Source organism: Podarcis pityusensis (assembly GCF_964106645.2).
Source record: "Podarcis pityusensis genome assembly, chromosome: 5".
Classification (NCBI taxonomy): domain Eukaryota; kingdom Metazoa; phylum Chordata; class Lepidosauria; order Squamata; family Lacertidae; genus Podarcis; species Podarcis pityusensis.
The window spans coordinates 75,152,978-75,170,919 of NC_138032.1; the positions used below are offsets into that span (position 1 = coordinate 75,152,978).

The 17,942-nt window shown below is 43.0% G+C and overlaps 1 protein-coding gene across 9 annotated transcripts in view; it reads left to right on the forward strand.

Annotated features, from left to right (window-relative positions):
* FAM13C (family with sequence similarity 13 member C) overlaps nt 1-17,942 on the forward strand; it is a 73,539-nt gene that overhangs the window by 22,704 nt on the left and 32,893 nt on the right. For 8 of the 9 annotated variants that reach the window (XM_081004987.1, XM_081004985.1, XM_081004984.1 and 5 more), the window contains exons 2-5: nt 1,764-1,820; nt 4,145-4,325; nt 10,293-10,414; nt 11,694-11,757. In XM_081004987.1, coding sequence (XP_080861113.1) covers nt 4,251-4,325; nt 10,293-10,414; nt 11,694-11,757 — 261 coding nt within the window. In that variant the 5' untranslated portion in view covers nt 1,764-1,820; nt 4,145-4,250. The remainder of the gene's footprint in view (nt 1-1,763; nt 1,821-4,144; nt 4,326-10,292; nt 10,415-11,693; nt 11,758-17,942) is intronic. The other variant, XM_081004988.1, reaches the window with a different exon arrangement.

Below are 17,942 nucleotides of genomic sequence, written 5' to 3' on the forward strand. Positions count from 1 at the left end.
TTTAAAGCCATCTAAGCTACTGGCTGCCACCAGGTCTGATGTGACAGCAAATTGCATAAATTAATTATGTTCTGTGTAAAAGTATACCTCTTTTTATCTGTCCCAGATCTCCTGCTAATCAGTTTACTAGGATGTTCCTGGGTTCGTTTCTTATGAGACACTTTCTCCATGCTACGTATACAAATTTCTACCATGTGCCCTTCTGCCCTCTGTTGCTTCCCCTGTAAAAAAACATAGTCCCCCCAAAACATGTAATTCTTCTGTTATTTATTTGTTGGGCATTCCATGACTCCATATGGTGTTAATGTATCCTAAATAAATGTTCCAATAACAGAAAAGTGTGGGGGGGGGGGGTGAGGCAGAATAGTTTGGGGTGATATGAGGTTGAGTGAGTACCTCCTCATAAACAGCTAACACTAGCAACTTCTGGAGAGAGACAGAGAGTTGGGTATATCAAGCTCTTCTCAACAAAGAATGGTTGCAGAGTATAAATACTACCACTGCGCCAAAGAAGACAGATGCTGTAAATAGTGGAGGGGTCAACCACATTGCAGACTGTTTCTCAAATCAGGAATAGGCCCTACTCCACTGACAGCAAACTGGAAATATAAATGCAAAATAATTGTGAAATATAAAGGCAAGACAGAGAGTGAGTGCGGCATTTGTGCAGACTTGGCAATCCAGCGGAGACAGGTTGATTTAAACTGATAGCCACGGAAACCTTCGATATGCTTTACTGCCTCCTTCTACTAGGACTGCACAAAGGAATGTCCTTATTTTGCCGGCACTGTTGCTCGTGTTAAATATTTATCTTGTATTTCTCCCATAGGATTCTGGGGATGTTTAGTTTCGGAGACCTTTCTAACTGTCAGGTTTTTAAATTGAAGTAGTTCCGAAGGTTCTCTCCATCTATTTTCAGTTCATTGAAAACCACACTGGAAGTATTCCTTATTGGTATTAAACATTCTTAATGCCGTTTTTTGAATCAGAAAAATTTGCTGGGGCATCCAGTGTGGCCTTTTCCTATTTGAATATAAATGGGACTTCCAGAAGGCCAAGATTACAATAATAAAGCGTCTGAAAATGTGCAGAGCAACTTCCCATCATGACCGACTAATTGCATCTAGCCCTTAAATATTTGGACTGGGGGTGATGGCGGTTGCCATTGCTTCTAACTCAGTGGAAATGTCTTCTAGGCAGGCATGAGAATGCTGAAGTGAAAATTAGTTATGCATTTTTGTGTTCTTGCGCGTTTGCCATTATTTTCTTTTGGGTTTCCACATGAAAAGTTCCTATAGGACTGGGACAATCCCAAACTCCATAGACCAGATGTGAGGAACTTTTGGGTCTCCAGATGTTTCTGAATGACAGCTCCTATTATCCCTAACCATTGGCTATGCTTGCTAGGGTGGATGGAAATTTCACAATAGCAGTGGGTTTGTACAGCACAAAGCTGAAGTAACTCCCTCCCAAGAGAAACTCCTGAGAGGCATAGGAGTAGGTGCTGGACCTTCTTACAGTCCTCCTTTGGGTAAGGAGTGCAGGCACAGGATAAAACTGGTGTGATTGTTTTATACAGGCTTTATTTAGAACATATGAAAATGAGCATCTGTATTTATCAGAACAGCGTTTGTGACCTAACCTGTCTGGTCTTGTGACTGCAATAAAGACTGATTGATTATGACCTAAGAATGAACATATTCGTTACTTGAAAAAGACCCAAGTAGAAGAAATCCAATAATTATTTTATATCCATTTTCAAGGTGTGGCGAGGATACAGAGTCTGTACATGAAGACCAAACAGCCAGTTCCCTCCACAGGTATCTTGCTATTGTGTTTTATTAAAGGAAATAAAATGTAGCAAGCAGATCTCTTTTTAAATTTATCTTAGGGATTTTTCAAGAACCACTTTCTTAGGAATTGCAAACAAAGCATAAATTATTACCAGAGAGCAACTCCACAGCTGACCGGAGATTTAAACAGAGGCCTAAACACAATTCTATAAATGCAGGGCAACAATGGTGATGAACTTTATGATAAATACTGGGTTCAATACCCCCTTACCTCAGCCCATTATTATCCACTAAATGCTGCACAATGTGAGGCAAATTTTCAGATTTTAGCTTGAGCCAAAAATACCCTGAGGAATTTCAGGAGATAATAAAACTTTGCCTAGAACTTGTGAAATCTCTGAGTTTAGTTTCGTGTGTCATTAGTAAAAACCTCTGCAAATGAAGGGTCATTACCTTGAGAGTTATCAGATAATACTAGGTGGAAAAGAGAGAGGCACAATATTATCGGTACTTTCAGATGTTTTGTATGAAAGTAGAATTAGATGCGAGAGAAAGGTATTTGTGAGGGCAGGCTATGCTTGCCAGGTTCACAAATTATTGCAGGAAGTTCTTTTGGAATTATCCAGTATTTCCCTGAAAATGGCTTGAAGACACGTGATGTTAAACTGTTAATGCTGAGACGGTCTTATCCTGGTCAATTGCTGGGATGGGAGACTGCTTAGGGGCCCTATGTAAGACAACGTGAGTCTTCTGTAATAGTAGTGGTCTGTGCTCCCCCCCAAAAACCAAAATGTTTAGGGGTACTCTCATTTTGACTCAAGATAATCACCATTTTATAGTTCAAATCAGGAAAAATAAATACACCAAATGGACAAAAGTACAGAGATTCACAAAATGTTTAGAGGTGTGCGTACCTCTGCATCCCCCCAGAAAAAAGCACTAGTAGTGGTATATAACTTTTGTAAATATCTGTACAGTTTATCTCCCATTAAGCAAAAGCTGGTCAAGTCTTGGGGCCTGCTAGGTCTTGAGAAAACCTCTTCTTTTGTAGTCTCAGGCAGATGACAAAACCAAGAGATTTATCATGTATTTGGTGGGACACGCTACATGTTTAGTGTGCTGTGGTTAGCATCCTGAGGCCCTAGAACCGTGTGTTGCCCTTACTCTAATTATTTGCGACCCCCAGCTTCGTTTCTAAAGTCCTCTCTTTGTGATCAGTTCCAGAGGTGGTTTTAGAGTAGCATGGCCAGTGCGGTTACACTGGGAGCCACAACAATGCCATATAATGGAGCACGAGAAGTGGGGTGGGGTGGGGCAAAGTTTAGTGTCACACAGGGTGCCACAGAAATTTGAGAGCCCAAAGTCCACCACTGTCAGTTCAGACATTTCCCCCAGTAGCCTGCTAAGTGAGGAGGGGAGATGGAGAGAGATAGAAGGGGTTGCCAGAAAGCCAGTGAGAGAGAAGGGTGACCCCACCCACAGTTCACATGTGGCTCCTGACAGATTAAATGTAAAGGACCCCTGACAGTTAAGTCCAGTCGCGAACGACTCTGGGGTTGCGGCGCTCATCTCACTTTACTGGCCGAGGGAGCCGACGTTTGTCCACAGACAGTTTTTCTGGGTCATGTGGTCAGCATGATTAAGCCGCTTCTGGGGAAACCAGAACCCCTCCACAAAAAGGAAGGGAAAAGCCCAAGTTGCTTACCCCTGAGTTAAAAGCAGCACAGCTGAAGTATATGCTTGAAATGCAAAGGTTGTGAATTCAGTCCCTAGCATCTCCAGCTAAAAGGCACCAACAGCAAGTGGTGGGGGAGGCCATCTGCCAGAGACCCTGGAAAGCTGTTGCCAATCACATTAGACAAATGGTAGTACTGGACCACATGCATGAGCTGCCAGACCTAACACAGAAACATAGAATTGTAGAGTTGGAAGGGACCATGAGGGTCATCTAGTCCAACCCCCTGCAATGCAGGAATATTTTGCCGGATGTGGGGCTCAAATCCACGACCCCTAGATTAAGAGTCTTGGGCTTTACCAACTGAGCTATCCCAGCATAGGAACGACCTGGTATAAAGCAGCTTCTAAAGTATTAGAGGCCTGAAGTATGGCCTGAATAAGCAAATGCAACCATCTCACTTTTCAGCAATATTTTTTGTAGTTTTAAAAATGTTACATAGCTCTGTACGTAGCTCTGTCCTGGAATGTTAATTAAATAGGAGAAAGGGGGGGGGGAAGCGGGGAGTCTAAACAAAAGTAATCTAAAAATAAATTGTGAGCATGATGTCTTGAGCATTACATTTCTTGCTCACCCATCACGGTGCCTTTTAAAATTTGCTTTTATTTTCTTCTAGAGATGAAAACAAGGAAAACCACCCAGACAAAGCTATAGTCTTAGAGGAAAACCAGGCAGTGTTCCAAGATACCCAGACACCCTGTGATGGCACATTGAGGGTTGGAATGGGGAACTTAAAATCCAGAAAGCCCACATCCATTTCAAAACCAGAAAATGGGAAAAACCGTGAAGAAAGTCAGGTAATAATAAGCTCTCCTATTTGCGCTATAACTGTATGACGAAATGCCGTTTAAATGCAAAGTGGCGGCATTTTTAATCATTTGGGCAACTGGCTTCCACCAGTGATCAGGGTCGTGTACGTAAGCGATAGGGCCACCAGCCACATTCCAGCTCCTCTGGGAGATAGACTGGAGTCGCTGCACCTCTACAGAATGTGCGACAAAATAGCCCAGCCCAGCCCATGTAGCTCTAGGCTTCCCAGCTGTGTGATTGGTCACAGCCCTTTCCTGTCTCCCATAATATTTCCCCTTCCTCTTACCAGGTTTGTCTGTGCCATAGATTGGGCAATGTGCATCTACGGTGGACATGTGCCCTACTTTATAGAGGACAGTTGTCCACCTGAAGGCCAGGTGAAAGGCAAAGTTCAAAGTCTTACCCAAGTCCAGCTTGGAGAAGTTGCTTTTCGAAATTTAACACTTGGATATCAGACTGAGCAGGCACACAGGCCACAGGCACCCCCCACCATTGAAATTATATTAATTATTTTGTAAATTTGCATGCACACACGCAAATTAGCATGCACATAAATTTGATGCAAATAAGCTGTCTCCTTGGTCCTCTTTTTTTTGGTAATGCAAATGGCTGCCCTGTCTCAGACTCTGCTGTCCCTCACCTGCTCTGACTTCGCTTACTAAAGGCTGCCTGGAACTGTCCCTTGGCCGCCCTTAATCCTTAGTTAGATGTCTTTTCCCGACCACCCAATTGTCTGTGGCCCAATCCTGCAGATACCCAGATTTTGCTCCTCTCTTCCCCAGGGATATTGAGCCCCATCTCCTCCCAATCTGTGTGATTGGGCAATCCTGTGCGCACCTACCAGGGAGTAACTCTCATGGAACTCATGAATTTTCAAGTAACATGAGTTGGATTGAGTTGCGTAATATTTCCACTGTCATTAAGACCAACTCCAAGGAAGGGCAGTGCAAGGTCAGTTCAAGGACAATAAATTGTCCTGGGCTTTTACTAGCAGTGCAAAGCATTCAAGTCAGGATGGTGGCCCTTTGGTGGATGCATTGGGTGCCAACTTTTTTGGGGGGGGGTGTCTGTGAATTGTTTGTACCCATTTATGGGACCTTTATGTCAAGCTAGGATTGCTCCTACATATGACTAGGGAGTGATGGGATTGGATGAAGCCCTGAGCTGGTGGGGTTGCTGGCAATGCCTTAAGATGTCTCAAGCTGGTGGAGCTAGAATTGTGAATCTGGGGTTTTTCTTTAGCCCTTCATGGTCTGGGAGGTTTGGCAATTGGCACATGTGTGTTCTGCATCCAGTTTGCTATGCAGCTCAAGTGTGGAGAGTGCTGTTGTGCTTTGTGAGTTTCTTATAGGCTTCTCACTTGGTTGGCCATTGTGAGAATAGGATGTTGGAAGACATTAACCTTTCATCTGATCCAGCAGGGCTTTTCTTATGTTCTTAAATGCATTGTACCTTCACGATATTTTGTCACGGTGCTAGATTGAAAACCAGCTCTTCACCAGAGCTGATGTTCCATCTTGGTATTCTTTTTAATGATTCAGATTAGTATAGTCATTAATGGCAAATGCTACAATATATTTTCATGGAACTGAGATAGGATTTCTCCAGCACAGAGTACACACTACCTATCATGGTTGATCTGCAATAGGAATCCTACATGTTTTTATTTATTAATTAAATCTATCGCCTTTCCACAAGCAAAAAGTGCCCAGGGTGGCTAGCAAAAATGAAACAGACCCAAAGAAAACAAGCATGGTAAAATATATCCTAACAAAACCAGAGCAGATAAAAACAAGCCAATGAATTAGTAGCTAATCAAAACCAGCAAAATCTTCTATTAGCTTGATCAGTTTCCTTTGTACAGACTCTCACTTCAGATGGATCTCCTTTGTGTGCAGGTATCCTTTTGTTCTCAGATCCCTCTTGGGCCAATAAAGCTTCCTCTTCCATGGAAGTATAAGGGCAAGCCCTTTATCATGTGCGAGATGTGCTCTTAAAAAACCCTGTGTCTGCATGGATTCACTTAAGACTACAGTATTTCTATTTGAAGTCTGCTGGATGAAAAACAACCATGGAATTTGTAGGATGAAACTGAGGTGTTAGAAGGCAATGCGTATCGTCCTCCAATTGCACATGTATCATATGCATGGATATAAATATGGATAATGAAATGATTCACTCTTAGATCCTTAATTGGCACAGAGATGAGCTTCTAAAATGATACTAAACTCCTTGGTTTAAAAAGGAGAGCAAAACAGAATTTGTTAATTTTTGTCCTAATTGCTAGGATGGAGCGCTAAGAAAGTACAGAAAGTAAGAAAGTCTTCAAAGGTGAAGATGCTAAGAACCTCTGTTTGAAAGAATATACATAGTCTGATTTAATCTAGGTGGGTGGTGGCTTCCAAACCCTGAACAACCAAACCCTGAACAACTCAACATTAAGGATATGTTTTTCAGCATGTGAGGCTGCAGTCCTATTCCCACTTACTTGGGGGCAAGCCCCACTGAGCTCAGTGAGACTTACTTTGAGTAGACGTGTAAGGGATAGCTCTGTAAGTCAGAGGATTAAGGATAGAACAGGTAACCTCACTATAAGGAGGTTTAGAAAGTCTGAAAGACCGAACAAATTAATGAAACTTTCCTGCCTGTGTCAATGGCATGTTCTCTCCAATGGCGAAAGCAGGCAGTGGGGTAGAAATGCAGGTTGTGTAAACACAACCAAGGGACAGGGTAAAATTTATTATAATTTTATTTATTAAATTTGTATAATTCCCTATACCTGTAGATCTCGGGGCAGTTTACAACACATTACAATATAAAAAGCACAAAATGCATAATGAAAACGAAAAGAAAAATTACCCAATAATCTCTGCTTCCACAGCACATTTAAAAGGGTGTTAGATGTCAGCCAGCTAAATGCCTGGTTAAGGAGGAATGTTTCATCTTGGTGCCTAAAGGTACCAGGCGAGCCTCCCTGGGGAGAGCATTCTACAAACAAGGAGCCACCACAGAAAAGGCCCATTCTCGTTTTGCCATCCTCTGGACCTCTTGCGCAGGAGGCACATGAAGAAGGGCTTCAGATTATGATCTCAGGTTCCAAGTAGGTTCATACGGAGAGCATCGGTGCTTGAGGTATTGTGGTCCTGAGCCATTTAAGGTTTTATAAGTCAAAACCAGCACTTTGAATTCGGCCCGAAAACTAATTGATAGCCAAGGCAGTTGGATCAAATTCTGTATCTGTACTCAGTGTATTGCATTCTACCAAATTGAGATTATTATGATATATGACGCAAACAGCTATATCGGGACCATAACTATATAAAATAATTAAGTCTACTCCCAGTCACACCGCTCCATTATTCATTGGATGAATGCAGTGTGTGTGCATAAAATAACATCTGGATTGAGGAAATCTGTGTTTTGTGTCAATCAGTGCTTCTGATTTCCTTCATCCTTGGACTTCGACTATAGAATTTTCTAATACTGCAATTAAGGGGTGCACAAAACCCCATGAAGCAGCTATGCTAGCATGTCCCTGGGAGTCATGGTTGATCTGCAGCTTGCACATTACCCAAGCAATTCCATTGATTAGTCATATTGATTAACACTTTCAGCCTGACAAATAAAAGATCAGCTATGGACGGAGGGGTGAAAGCCAAGCGCTCACCTTTTTATTTCAAGGGCATGCTATTTGGCATGCAGCGTTAAACCCTTTTAAGTGGGAACCATTGCAGGCTGGAGTACAATTGATTTGATGTGAATGTGAGCTCGGGAACAAAGATCGTTGCAACTTTGATGTGCTTCACGATTTATTTTGTCTGGGTCAGTGAATTTGGCAATTTGTAGTGTAAGCACCTCAGGGCAGGGACTTGTCTGTTGGCTGCTGTGTAAGAACACCATGGAAGCTGATCATGTGAAGGACCATTTAAATATGTAAATAAATAGCAGCAGTTGCTTAGTGTGGTAGGCCTGAGATGCAGGAGTCCCTGAGAAATGATCACATGTCATATGAACGGCTAGGGTGGGGACGACGACTTCTCTCCAGAAACAGAGCCTTGGGAGGTCTCCTTTCTTAGTTAGACTAAGGTATTGGGCTGTACTGGCTCCCAGCGTCTAAGCACAACAGCTATCTCTAGCTAATTTCCTGTCTAAAATATGTTCTCCTGAATTAAAAGAAAAATACGCAGTGGGAAGCAATCGAGCGTTAAGATCTGGTCTCTGATCAAACAAATCCTGCCTTGTGAAGGAAAGAAAACTGCTATGATCTATGGTTTCTCCAAACCTCATGGGTGTGTGTTTGTAAGATCCACAAAATAATGTTGCTTTCTGACAGTGTGTTGCTAAGAGGCCTTGCCATGAGACTGTCTCCTTTGTGTGTTGCCTCAGAAAGTCAGAGGCTTCGTTTTCACCAACAGTGGTACAGGTATATATATCACTTCAGACTGGCAGACCCTCAAAGTGTCCCCATTTTCCAGGGACAGTCCTGGATTTACAGAAGCCGACCCAGTTTCTGCTGTTATCCCAGAATGTCCTGCTTTTCCTTAGGACGCCCTTTTTTTCCATTGGAGAAATGTTGGAGGGTATGGAATAGAAGTGGGGCTCGCATGATCATATGCTCTGATAATAATAAACAAGCAAGCAAACTAGCAAGCAAACAAACAAACAATTAGAATAGTTGATAACAACGAAAGTAACCATGGCTAATAATAACAATAGATAACAACAACAGCAATCATAAAAACAACAACAATAATCCCTGCACATAGAAATCTAGCATACAGGGTGAGGCCAGAGCTGCCTGTTTTCTTGAGAGCTGATTTTCTCTGTATAAATAAGTGTGTGTGACAGCAAGAGAGCAAGAAAGCAGTGAAATGCTGCAGCCCAGACACGGGTTTTTATCACCTCATTGAGAATTAGTATTGAGTGGGAAATTTTGACCCTGACTCAAAAAGTGCTGATATTTAACCTAATTGAACACAATGAACATAAAAGTCTCAGTCTCCTTCGGGCTTCAACTTTGGAGTTATGTTGACAAACTCTGGATTCCCCTTTCCAGCTCTTCTTCCTAGGCTGCTTGTGTCCCTTGCTGTTCTCTTCCCCTTAAGTTCTTCTTCAGTCACCAGCCAATCTGTAGGCCAGCCAATGGCAGCTGGGCAATCTCCTGCCTGCCCTTGCTTCTCTGTGGCATTAAAGCAACCCCATTAAGGACAGAAACTTTATCCCTACCACCAGAAACCCTTGGTGCACAACAAAATTGGTTTTCAAACTGTGCTGAGGAACTTAGAGGTTCATTGGAAAGCTGATAGTTCCTGAGCTGGAAACTCTGTAATGGTGGGCAAGCTTTTCAGAAATTCACTTGTCCTCTTTGGTCCTCCTTCCCTTTCAGTGCACAACTGTATAGGGTAATGATGGGGTGTTTCTAATCTAAGGTATGCTCACGTCCTATGGAGCAACAGTGAGGTCCAACAGGTGCGGCCAGCACCCTCTCATGTACATTTTCACACATATAACGGGGGTTCTGTAGCAGATGAGTCAACGTGGGAAGGACTCCTTCAAGATGAAGAGTGTTAAAAAAAGCAACAACAATTCATTACAATATAGGTAGCCTGAAACAGAAGCTGGGTGGCTTCAGACAAAATCTTTTTTAAAATGAGAAAGTGACAGAGGGTTACAATAATAGCACTGATACTGCATGCAGGTGTGTCTTGGGGACTCCCCCCCCCCCCGTCCTCATTACAATCTTTGCATCAGGTTGCTGCCATTGCATCGAGACAACGTTTAGTACAGTCCCTTCTTGGGCCCCTCATTTCTCCTCCCCTTCTCCAGATGAGCTTTGATTACACACTTAGATTGCCCCCTCCCACCTCCCAAAATAGGCAGCTGACACCAGTCCGGCCACTGTTTACTTGAGTGGGTTGCATTTGTCGATTTGTTTGCTTGTTTGTTTGTTGCAGGAGATGGGAAATGCATTGCCGTGGCTCTCCGACTGTCAGAGGAAAACGGGAACGCCGGCTAATGATTACACCGAGAATGTGGCATTCAGATACCAGGAAACCGTCATCAAGTTTCAACCCAGGTATTCTCTTCCAAGTAAACAAATCTTGTTCACTTCTGTTTAACTCTAAATCAGGGCGGACACCTGCACTTCTCTGTTTGCAAGCTGGCATAACTTGTTATCCACTCAGTCAGACATAGCCAGCCAGCCATGGTTGGTGCTTCCCTGGGTGCCTAACACTTTTTTCCAGTCTCAGACAGGCAGCAAAAACCGATTTATTGAGCCTCCTGTGGGCTAACCCATACATGGCTGCCGGATCATAAATTTTGCAGGTCTACTCCTGTCAGAAACAAGGTTTTAGAAAAAGAAAAAACACAGCTGACAGATGAAATTCTATGCTAAGGTAACCCAAGTTCTTTGTTTAGAAAACCTGAATTCAGCAACTTTGAAATTATGCTTCATTATTTTCTCTCATAGAAGCTAATTGAAAGCACTTACTTCTGTGGTAAAAGCAAGCACAGTCTGTGCTACTGATAGGCACTTCGCTAATGAAAACAAATGTGTTACTTTTTGCTCAGTTTGCTAATAAAAACAAATGTGTTATTTTTGCTCAGTTCTTTGTATTCTTACTAACCATTACAAACAACTGCTTTTGCTCAAGTGGGAATTAATCTCACACTTATTTGGATAACTATCTTACGATTCCACCACCTTGTCAAAATTGATAACTATTTCAAAGACGAATTGGATCGAGTTTCAAATTTTTCAAGACATTCTAAAGTTCAAACCAGTCTCTATGCCATTCACACAAGTATCAGTTGTGTGAATCTTTCTTTTTTCTTTCTTAGTCTAACTAGTGCACACAAGACCAAATATCTGGGTTGGGACCCTGTCACAGGAAGATTAAGGTGGTTTATCCATTTTCTACAGTACCGATCTAGATCAAGGGCCCCACAACTGCTATTTGAAATGTGGGGAAATCCTCCTAATGGTGTCAGTGGAAACTTTGCACTGACAAGCAGGCAGCAGGGGTCTGATCTGGACTGGGAATGCCACACGGAGCTCTCTGCATGCTTTTTACGCTAAAAAGTCACTCGCTTAATTGCCATGAGTGTGTGGTTCATGTCTAGTTTGGGCCTTAGAAAAAAGGAAAACTAGGTGGCATTCTTAACAGTGCCACAGTGGGTTCTCCTTCTGCAGTGTGTCGCTTTGTGACACATGCAGGCACACACAAAGATACATGTGTAAACTGAATCGGCTCTCCATCTTGCCCCAGTCCTTGTTCTTGAGGTGGGCAGTCCACCTTAAAAAACACTTCAAAGTGACACCTACAATTACCCTCCCAATTTTCCTGTTGCAGGACAGATCAGAGTGCATTCATTTCACCAAAGGATGGCACTGAACATTTCCAGAACTTCAGTGAGGTAAGTTTATCAGTGACCTTAAAAGCCTGCTATAGGATGCTGTGGGCATCTTTATTTAAGGAAGCAAAAGAGACAAAGGGCCGCTTTGCACTTGCATGTCCCCCATGCATCCCTTTATGACTGTATGGATAATCTGTTAGAGACGAGTGATGGGAAGCACCTTTGCCAGAGATCTTGGAGAGCTGCTTTCATATATAGATAATAATGGGCTAGATAGACAAATAGTCTTACTTGGCATAATGCAGCTCTCTCTCTCTCTCTCTTATTTATTGATTGTTGTTGTTGTTATTGTTATTTATAACTTAACCTTCACCTGTACAAATAAAAGGGCAGGTACAGAACATTAAAAAGTAACAACCAAAGTATACAAGAGACAACAAAGCCTTATACTATGCACCATCAAAACAAGCAAACAGCTTAAAAATAGCAGGGAAGGCTAAACCATCACCAGGGCAAAAACCTTAAAAGTCCTGGGCAAACGAATATAAGTATTAACCTGGGGCCAACATGGTAACAATGTCAGTGCTAGTTATGTGCATCAGAGGAGGGTGTTCCACAGAGAAGCAGTAGCGACCGGTGGAGCAGTGTAGGTACCAATCTGTTGCTGTCCTGGCTACCCAACACCACAGGCCACTGTTGCTTACCGAGAGGAAGAAGGGAGAGGGATGAGGCACTGGCAGCTTGTTGTGGTGCGACAGGTGGTGGTAGAGCCAGTCCAACACTCCTGTGACTGGTGCCAGGCTCTTCACACCCTGCTCCTTCCCTCTTGGTAGGTGGCTGTGGCCTGCAGTGCTAGGAAGCCAGGAGAACAAGACTCTCTTCCCCATCACCATGTAGCAAGCCATCTCCAAGCATCCTCTGAAGAACTCAGAGACATGAGCAGGCTGGTATAGGGAGAGCCACACTTCCAGGCGTTTGGGTCCCAGATAGCGGTTCAAATGGTCAGATTTCAGTGAGCTTGGTTCATGCTTTCATTGCATGCATGTATGAATCGGCCTAATTTATTTGAAGGCATTTACTTCAAAACACTTAATTCTGGAGTACATGCGGTAGTCCTGAAAGGAGGCAGGAGTTCTGCTTTATGATCTGAATGTACATGTACTTAGTAAAGAGTAAAGGCCATCCTTGACAACAATGCTTTTCTTACATGCATTGGAACATTCCAGAGATTTGCATCATAGCTGCTTACTCCTTTAGCCTAGTGATTGGTGTCCGTACAAATTATTTTGTTTTGTGCTGCTTATATGTCTGTCAGCTACAAAGGCTGATCAGTAAAGGGAGGGTCAAAAAGAGCCACTTCCTCTTCATCAGGCAGTCACTGTGGATGGTAATTGGCTAGTAGAATGTTCTTCTTACTCTTGAGAGCCAGCCCTGTATTAAGCTCAGTGAGTAAGCAGAAAGCTTGGTGGCAAATGTGGCAATTGGTTAGCTGTTGAGATGGTGGCATTGCTACCTTGAAGAAATTGGGGAGAAACTTTGGGCTCGTCCATACTTCCGCTTGTCCTGTGCTGAGAAATATGGATCTGAGTGTTTTCCTGCTTGTCCCATGCTTTCCCAGCAGTTTTGTGTTTGCCTCACAACTTCCCCCTTGAAAACACATTCTTTACCACTGAATTGGAACAAATGGCAATCCGTGGAACCACCCAATTGTTATTTGGTCTGATTCAGTGGTAAACCACGGGTTTCTTCAGGTGAAAGTGGCAGGCTAAAGAGAGGTGCGGACAAGCCCTTCTTTGCACTCCTGTAACTTGGTTGCCCTTGTGCTTTTTTGAATTACCGGTACATGTGGTTCAAAATTAGTCCTGGGATGGCGTCCTTTTGTGAAATTACGCACCATACAAACCATGTGTTATACGTTGCCATGCCACCCACCTTGTGACACGCATGCAGATAAATTAGCTGCCACTACTAGTTTATGGTTCTGGTTTGGTTCTGTTCTGAAAACTGAGATACCTTTGAAAATCAGAAGCATTTGTAAGCTCAGAGCATTGTAAAGGTACAAGGGCAAGATTGCTCAAGGTAGACGAGAGACCTTGTTAAGCTGAGGGGAGGACGTGCAGATGTTATGTGCTGATAATAACAGAGCATAGAAGAACAAAAGAGGCAAAACTATAATGAGAGAAAATCAAGACTGGTGACTAGCAAAATAGTAGGATCAAAATGTGTTGCTGAAGAGTAAATCTGAGAAGCTTTTTAAAATATAATGATAAGATTGCCTACTTGATCAGGCAGTGGGAAACATATTAGGCCAAGAGGATATAATTGAGCGAATTTATGCTCTGATGATCATAACAGTGTACTACTATTGCCCTGGGCAAGACTACCATCATGAAGGAGGTTGACTAAAGGCATATTTGCACCAGATTCAGCATTGTGGCAAGCATGCTTAATAAAATAGGAGTGATATGGCACAACAGAAACCTGCTCTAAATTTGCCCTGCCTGTAATGCAGTTGTGAGTGCAGAACCACTATGGGCCAAAGCAGCACTTCTCAAACTTCTTTTTCATAGGACACACCACCTTCCCCCCACCTTTTGGTTCCCCTCCTCAAAAAAGCATATAGGTAACTCATATTTTAAAAAGGTACTCTCTAGTGCAACGAATGAGAAAAAATAAAATACACCGCCCCCTTCAGCACTGAGTTCATAACTAACACCAAACCAGGTATGTATTATGAAAATGATGTGGCCTTCCCAGGCCATGCTACATAGAAGGGCCCCCTTAACTGGTACATTTTATAAAAAGGAATAATTAGTAGAATGCACTAGCACCATATTATGAAAATCACTGGCCCTAGGCCAGGACCTTAATGCTAGTTTGATAGTCTGACTTTGACCATCATCATCACCATCATCATCAAAATAAATCAAGTTCAGGACCAAGTATAAATATCCTTAGCTGTCCCCAACCTTTCCATTGAGCCCCTAAATGGAGCTTGTTGACCATCAGGGATATACTTTGAGAAGCTTTGGGCTCAAAAGTTTGGGGTATATAGACTGCAGGTGCATCTCTACCCTCAAAAGCCTCTGCTTTAAATGGAGAGGTCCCTGTGGCACCACAGTACGTCCCCTACCCTAGACATTGAGCTTGAGCAGAAAAATCCAAACCATGCACCATGGTAACTTAAATTCAGTGCCAAGAAAATCTTTATAGTTCTGCGTCTTGTATAACACACGCAGCATTCTGGGCTTGCTGGTATTTCTCAGCACCAAATAAAAATGTATTTCATGTTGTGAGAAATCGACAAATGCAAAACAAACGTTCAGTTATCAACCTTAGAAATTGTGGGGAAAGGGCAGATTCATAGATGCCTATATTTCTTTAAGTGTACAGCAAAACCGGGTGGTAAGGAAATTCAGAAACACTCCACTTTTATGCATGTGTTGTAATATGTGTAGCTTAATGGTAGTGGATAAAGTTGTAGTCTAGGTTATGAGCACAGAAGCATGGAATGCAAAATTGAATTAATGAAACACTTCTTTAAAAAAAATAGCACACTTGCTTGGTTTATCTACTTCATGGGGGCAAAGCACTATCCAAGAGTATTGAAATCCATCTTGTAATAGCTAGAAGTCTTATTCTTTCTCCCTTCTCTAACATCTGGTGTTTTGCCAGGCAGCGTCCACCCACTTTCAAGCTATCTTAAGGGCCGGAAACATCCGTTTTAAAAAAAGAAGTGAAAGCTTATGATTTCTTACTGCTTGCGTCTGTACCCAGCACAAGTCCTGTGCTTAGGTGGTGTAATTGCAGAATACATCCTGCCTTGACAATGATGCTTCTGCAGCCAGTTCCGCAGACTCTCGCAATATTGCTTTGCAAGCACTTAAACGGAACAAAGAGTTTTGGATGAAATATAAGTCAAAATGATGCCTTTGAAAAGAGTGTGATTGCTGCCACAGTTCTGCTTGTGAATCATATTCTGACATGCATTAAGTGAACGAGTTGCCCCTAAGAGCCCACTCTTGCAATTTAGTATACTGCGGAGCCTTTCCCTGCTTTATTTGGATCCGCCTTTCCGTTTGGTCTGCTGTTTACCGGGATCAGTAGTTGAAGTCCAGAAATGTCTAAATGAGCTGTCTGCTAGACAGAAGAATCACGTGGAGTGGCTTAGACTGGAGACAAGGTGCAGCTCATTAAGCCATCGATAGCAATCCAAGATTGTAGGCCAAGTGCACAAATAATTCAGATGAGTGGCTTCACACAATTGCACCAAGAATGTAGGGCCAGGGATGTAGTGGTAAACTTGGAAGTGTAAGCCCTCATCCTGACAGCCCACATAGCCACACCCCCAAAGAGCATCTGAAAGCAGCGTTGATCTCTGTGGATTTGTTGGCAGTCAAGAGAGTAACAAATGCCTCATTCTCTGACGTCCTCTATGCTAATCTGTCACAACGAAAGTCAGAAGCTGAAGGTCTTGTTATCCACTCAGTCGCTTGCGAGAGCAAGGAGGGCCTGTCAGTTACCCTCAGCTCTCTGACGGATGACAGAATTGCTACTGTTGTGTTTGTGTGGAGAAAGTCCTGGAGCTGTGCTTTGCTGTGTCCATCCTCCTCCAGGCTGCCGATGCATCGTTTGTTGGTTCGTGTACAACAAGCTGTTAGGTGGCTTGGAAACTGCGGTTGTTTCAAACATGGAATATATGGAGGTCTGGCAAGGGGCTTGGATAGCTGAGTAAAGGGTGCAGTCCTAACCATGTCTGCTCGGAAGTCAATCCCATTGAATTCAAAGGAGCTTACTCTCAGGTAAAAGGGGTTAGGATTGCAGCCCAAGTTGCATATACAGTCGTACCTTGTTTTTCAAACAGCTTAGTTCTTGAACGTTTTGGCTCCAGAACACCACAAACCCAGAAGTGACTGTTTGCGAACTATTTTTGGAAGCCGAAAATCCGATGGGGCTTCTGCAGCTTCCGATTGGTTGCAGGAGCTTCCTGCAGCCAATCAGAAGCTGTGCTTTGGTTTCTGAACATTTTGGAAGTCAAACGGACTTCCGGAATGGATTCCGTTCAACTTCAAAGGTGCAACTGTATACTTGGAGAGCTCTGCATATTTCTTGCAGGCTTGGTGTGTGGTCTAAAAACCTTAGAAGAGTCACATCCCAACCTATGGAAGCCAGTTCCCAAGTTCAGGATGGGCCAATAAGTCCATGCCACTTTCCCACGTGTTCATTCCTGTCTCTTCTTTTTCATTTCCACATTAACCTGTTGAATTTTAAATAAAGACGTGTGCCCAAATTTGTATTTCATATGTGAATTTAAACACATGTTTCTATGTGCGTTTTCTCTCAAAATGCACATCTTAGAAATTCTGTCTTTTTTGTGTTCTGTGGGTCAAGAGTCATGTTGGAAAAACCAGGAAGTGTGGAAAGCTGGCAGCTAACAAGGTTCCAGCCTGTGTGTTAGTCTGGGAGGTGTGGATCAGGTTGGTTCATACCAGAATTCAACAAAGATCAGATTCTTCAAGCATCCCTCTCCAAAGGTCCGCCGTACACGAATATATTCTAGCAAAGGAGTGTGTGTGTGGGAGGGGGACCTATGGCCCTCCATGTGTTGCTAAACTACACTTCCTATCATTCCTTTACATTGCCTGTCCCCTCTGGGGCTGATGGGAGTTGAGAATCCCAACATCATCTGGAGGGCCAGAGTTTCTCTACCAGTGTTGCAGTGTGACCAAAAGGCACAACCCAGGCTGGGTCTTCGAAAGCAAAGGGGCAGGCCTACAGAGATGGACATCGGTTCAATTTACAAAGTCCCCCCCTTAAGTTCTGTTGGGGGAAAATAAGGTGGTTCTGTGTGAGGAGATGTCCTTGAAATAAACAGGTTCTTCATCACCCATCAGCAAGAGGGACATTTCTTTAGTAAATAAGGAAAAATAGCTATAGCCCTTATGCCATTCCCAAATAAAGCAATTTCTGCATAGCTGGTTCAGCAGTGGCCTGTAACAAACAAAACACGAGTCTCTTTGTGTTTCACCGCTGTTGGTTTGTTCTGCGCACAAAGGAAATGGCTGACTGGAAATGGCAGTGTGTTTTCTCCCCCTTCTTTTCCCATCTTAACAGATGTTGACAGTTTCCTTGTTTATCACATATAAAAACCATAGCAATTTCTTTCTGGATAAATAGAGGTAGGCAAAGATGTGTTCTCTTTGATGTCTTCCCGTCCCCCCTGCACTCCCCACAACCAACACCTA